The sequence below is a fragment of the Echinops telfairi genome, unplaced genomic scaffold (assembly GCF_000313985.2).
Source record: "Echinops telfairi isolate 266 unplaced genomic scaffold, ASM31398v2 ScPeMD7_60;HRSCAF=208, whole genome shotgun sequence".
NCBI classification, from domain to species: Eukaryota; Metazoa; Chordata; class Mammalia; order Afrosoricida; family Tenrecidae; genus Echinops; species Echinops telfairi.
This window is the reverse complement of record NW_022103958.1, coordinates 2,244,757-2,250,244: the sequence shown is the minus strand read 5'-3', so window position 1 is coordinate 2,250,244 and position 5,488 is coordinate 2,244,757. Positions and strand designations below refer to the sequence as shown.

General features: G+C 38.8%; 1 protein-coding gene across 1 annotated transcript; it reads right to left on the bottom strand.

The window, feature by feature from the left end:
• Window positions 1–3,822: 3,822 nt before the first annotated feature.
• Window positions 3,823–4,782, bottom strand: LOC101648181 (olfactory receptor 4C15-like). Its single transcript, XM_013006101.3, has one exon. It carries the CDS (start codon window positions 4,756–4,758, stop codon window positions 3,823–3,825), a length of 936 nt encoding a protein of 311 aa, XP_012861555.1. The 5' UTR covers window positions 4,759–4,782.
• Between the last annotated feature and the right edge of the window lie 706 nt (window positions 4,783–5,488).

The window sequence follows — 5,488 nt, the reverse complement described above, 5'->3', positions numbered from 1 at the left end:
GAAAGAAATTGTTAAGAAAAAATTTTAGACAGAGTTAAGTACTTACCTATTTTCTTATGTTCAAATAAAGGGCTTTCAATATGATATTAGTTGCATGACTTAGGCAATGAATCATGAGAATCTCAGCTGAAATCAGGAAGTAGACACCATTGTTGCGCCTCCAGGAGGTGATGGAGGGGGTCAGAGTATGGAGAGAGGAGACTCTGCATCGGCAAACTTTACCTGGTTTCCCGCAGAAGCAGCTGCTGAGACAAAGGGTTGATCACACTGCGTAGTGCAGGGGAGTTGAGGGGAAGGTAAAATTGTTTTGAGTCTGGTTCTTGACAGATTTCTTTATGGAGCAACAATTGCAGCACACTGAGAGAGAGACTCTTCTAAGGCCAGTTCCCTTCCAAAGGTTATTTACGAAGGACAGCAGTGATGTTTCCCTCTACAAATACTGTGTTCAATCCTCATGCTTGTTCATAGAGTAGTTTATAAATGTCCACGGCAGGCTTTCAGCCTTGGGAGCTGTAAAGAAGCCAAGATTCTCAACACAATCCCAAAGGACGGTCCAATGAGCTACCCACTTAGCTAGTCCAAGGACAAAACAAACCCAGGGCCAATTAGTTAAACTCCAACTCACTCTGAGCATTTGTGAGAAAACGTCAATCTCTTCTCCAGAAGATGGCTTAAACCCATTTCCTCTACAAGTAAGAACATGTTCAAGTCAAGTATAGGCTCATGTCATCAAATCTGTGTGGCAGACAGGAATTCTGATCACTACTTTGTACTGTGTGTAGTTAATTAAGGACATTTCTTAACCTCTTTAGTTTTCAATTTCCTCTGTTGTCGGTAATTGGAAATAGTTATTTTTTATTACTTTTAACAATAGTAATATTATGTCCTCCCCTTTATAATCTCATCGAAATTCTAAGCCAGTGCAGAAAGAAAGAAGGATGACAAAGGACAAGGATATGGAATTATTAAATACTTGTCTTATTCATGAGTCAGAATCCACTTCGCCACAGTGGGATTCTTTGGTTTTATTTTTGGATAATTTGTTTTAATTTCAAGATACATGCTTTCTCACTCATGGCAACGTTGCATTGAAACATAGCAACACTTGTGTGGGTGGCACAGGAGGGGCAGTGCTTTGGGCTGTTGTACAAAGGGTTGCTGTGAGTTGGAACTGACTCAAAGGCACTGAAAAAACATAACTTATAGTGGAACATAGTGGATTTTTTTATTTTTTTAAATATAATTACAATTACGAAATATGGAACAAATTATATTGCAAAATCACTTTTCTCTTTGGGAGCTGTGGCCTACGAATCACCTACCAAGTACCCTAGTGCCTGGCACAGGGAGAATGAAGTGAAGTTCGAGGCGGGAAAGAGGTAGAGAGATGAGAGACAGCAAAGAAGGAAGTAGGGTGTCATGCATGTCCAATTGCAACCTCTTTTTCATTTGGACAATCAGCGGTCCAAATGTCTTCCAGAAAACCAGGCCAAGCACATGGCTGATTTTTGTTGTATGCAGGGAGGCAGAATTATGAGGAAGGCTTTAGGTGAGTCACTTAACGTCTATGAGCCTCAACTTCACCATGAGTTAAATAGGAAGCAGCAGGACTGTGTCTCATGAACTTGGAACGTGTGTTCATGGGAGGTGAGTCCCTAGAAAAGGACACATGCTTGGTAAAGTAGAAGGGCAGCAAATAAGAGGAAGACCCTTGACAACATGGGTTGACACTGTGGCTTCAGCAAGGAACTCAAACATAAGGACAATTGTGAGGTTGTGGCTCCTTCTGCTGTGCACAGGGTCCTTATGAGTCAGATGGACCCGAGAGCTCCTAACAACAACAGAAACGTGGGGGTGGAGCTGATCATGAAATGTTCCATAACAGGAATTCAGAAGAGCTGACAGCAGCAACATCTGGGGTGTCAATCCACCTATACCACACAGGTTCAGATAGATTCGTGTCTAAATTTAATTTTTTATCTCACCAATGTGAGATGGGTAGTGAATAATTCAGAAACTGACACATTTTAAACAACCAATAAAATGCAAAATTGAAGCAAGGAACTATTTTATTAAGCATATAGTGCTTTTTGAATAAAATTTAAATAATAACAATTTATTGTCATAGGGGATAGGAGAAAAAATAGAGAGGAGAAAAAGAGCACACGATCTTTATTTTTTGTACAGATATACGAACTTTAAAAGTTTTATGTAGATATAGGAACATAATTAGTGTATTTGCCTTATTTGAAATATTCTCAATATCTGTTAAAAATGTAAACTATGGTAATTTTCAGGATCAAGGGACATATCTGAGTAATAAGTCAGTAATAAAATAATAGGTTTATCTTTACAAACTTGGGTTTTTAGTGGTTTATAGATAAAGTTAAGTTTGAATATGGGACTGTAGTAGACTTACATTCATTTACTCAACAGATATTTACTGTGATTTTGTGACAAATGTGATATATTAGTGAGCTATATAGAAGGTAATTAATTATCTGCCTCATAATTTACTTGAGACAGTAGAATAAATTTATTTGATATGGGGAAAGGATTATGTAGTATGTCAGAAGTTGATAACTGTTTTGGATAAGTGAAGAGTAGCCCGAAGAATCCTCTCCTGAGAGCCAGGATGGAAACTGTTATTTTTGAAAACATAGGCAGAGTGCAAATATGTCTGAACTTGAGTGCTTACTTTATTCACTGTTGCTAAAATTGAGTTATTTTTACAAGAGTAGACAAAGTCAACAAAATTGCAATCACCAAATATATTGAATGAGTTCCTCTTTAGAATTGCATTCAATCTACTTTCTACTCTCTGATACCTGCTGCTTATATTCAACCTGTGAACGGTTTTACACCTGCAACTTTGATATCGTTTTGTTCACAATGTGGTCAGCCAGGAGTTCCCTCATTAGCTCAAATGAAAGTTAGTCCACAATGGTCCTATGAAACTACCTTCCTTCCTTTCTTACAGGTGATTGCTATGGGATAGTCACCAGATCCAAAAGGCAGAAAATTACCCATCATGGTTTGTTTGGGGTTTTTTTCCCCATGAAAATATTCAGATCTATAGCCAATAACAATGGACTGATGTTAAATTATGGAGTTACGTGTTTTAGGAATAACCATATTTGAGTTACTGATAATGCTATGGTCCTTGACTTTTTAACATCATGATTATCTTTTCTAACCCATCTGATTGACTGGGATGACCTCCCTTTAGAGTTCAACTGATGTCATCTCATAGAAACCCTGAAGGACAGAGTAGAAGGGCAGCATAGTGTGCCCATGGCAATAGTCTGAGAAGTTGATTGCCACATGCTTCTTCCACTGGGAGCAGCCCAGAGCTCACCCACTGTGCCACCAGCCTTCCTTCACCAGCATCAGTGTACTGAAATTTTAAAATAAATCTTTTTAGTTAAAATAATTTCAGTTAGTTCCTATTCCTAAACTCTTTGTTTCCCCCCTCTACTCCACACTGTTTTTTTTTTTTTAAAGCATGGAGTGACTGGAAAATACCATAATAAATAATAGAGTTTATTTCTTTACTGATCTTTTGCTTATTACATTCCAAGTAAGCGCATAATATCCAATTCTCTCAGTGAACATAAGCATACTGAGCTGCCAGCTCTGAGATGATCCATTATTTGAGCATGGAATAACGATATCTGACCTCCACATTAATATTCTTCTGTTTTATTATGTTGCCTTCTATCTTACAAGGTCCTTTCCCTATAAAGTTATTTTCTAAGTCCATTTTGCTTTCTTGATCATTGAAAGTTTTGTTGTGTTGGTTTGTTTTTTAAAGTTAATATTTTATTTTTCATCAGAAACTAAAACCAGTCTGGTCCACAGCTTCCTCATGGCATTTTTCACTTCTTTATTCCTAAACGTGTAAATCACAGGATTGAGCAAAGGAGTTAGGATGGTATAAAATATGGCCACCAATTTATCAAAGGGGAACGAAGCTGGAGGTCGTGCATACACAAAAATGCAAGGAACAAAGAACAACACCACAACAGCAATGTGAGAACCACAGGTAGAGAGAGCTTTCCTCCGACCTTCAGAGCTATGAGCACGTAGGGACAACAAGATGACACAATAGGAGATAAGCAACAAGGAGAAGTTTATGATACAAATAAATCCACTATTAGCAACCACCAAAAGACCAAGGGTGTGAGTGTCCGTGCAAGCAAGTTCCAGTAATGGGTACAAATCACACATGAAGTGATCAATGACGTTGGGGCCGCAGAAGGGCAGCTGGAAAGTGAAGAGAATTTGTATCACAGAGTGCAAGAAGCCCCCAGTCCAGGCTACCACCATCAGGATGCCACAGAGCCTCCAGTTCATGATAGAGGGGTAGTGCAGGGGCTTGCAAATAGCCACATAGCGGTCATAGGCCATGGCAGTGAGGACAATCACCTCCACTCCAGCAAAGAAGTGTTCAGCAAAGAGTTGGGTCATGCAGCCCGCAAAGGAGATGGTTTTCTTCTCATAAAGAGTGTCTGCTATCATCTTTGGGGCAATGACTGAGGAGAAGCATGCATCCAGGAAGGACAGGAAAGCCAGAAAGAAGTACATGGGGGAGCCCAGGAGTGCTGGACTGCTGACAATGGTCACAACGATGAGCAAATTGCCTCCGATCGTTGCAATGTAGCCAAATAAAAATACAGCAAATATGATTTTCTGAACATTTGTATTCTGTGAAAGGCCCAAGAGGATGAACTCAGACACAACACTTTGGTTTTGCATGTCTTCAGAGGAAAAAGTGGAAGCTACCACAATGACAGTGTAGATTCTGAAATTTCAAAAATAAAGAGATATTAGCCTGCTACTTCATTCTGTTAGTATAGTTAGCTACAGGATGGTGTGTTCATAAAAAAAAAATTTAAGTGCTTCTATTATTGCTGAGAACACAAAGTTAGAACTGTATTGATGACAAGGAGAATTGAGCTTAAATATTTAAGGAGAGTTCAGCATGATAAGAATGAGACATTGTTTTGTTTTCCTTAGCTGCCGACACTGATTAGGTCATTGTAGAGTAAAATACTGAGTCTTCTGAAGCACATTCATGCATTGAGAGAAAAATACTGCAATGTATTAATTATGGCTGCCATCGGCCTGGCATGGGAATCAGAATGACTTGCATGGGAAAACACATCTCTTATCAGGAGACTGCCTTAAGTACAAACAGAAGAGATAACATACAGTTGAAGATTGATTTGAGAGTAGCACTTATCTCCCCAACTATTACTTTAAAAATCTGAGTTGAACTGATAATTCAAGATAAGAGAAATCATTACCTATAGAACATTGAGGCTGATGGAAAAATGCCTAGTTCTATGTCAAGCAAATCGAGAAATACAGTGAACCCTCGTTTATCGCGGTTAGTCGGTTCTAGACCCTACCGTGATAAATGAAATTCCGCGAAGTAGGATTCCTTATTTGTAAATCAAATATTTTCGTAGTTAGAGCATAGAGG

Coding starts and splice junctions, on each gene's coding strand:
- LOC101648181 (XM_013006101.3), bottom strand. CDS start 4,758: ATGCAAAACCAAAGTGTTGTGTCTGAGTTCATCCTCTTGGGCCTTTCA.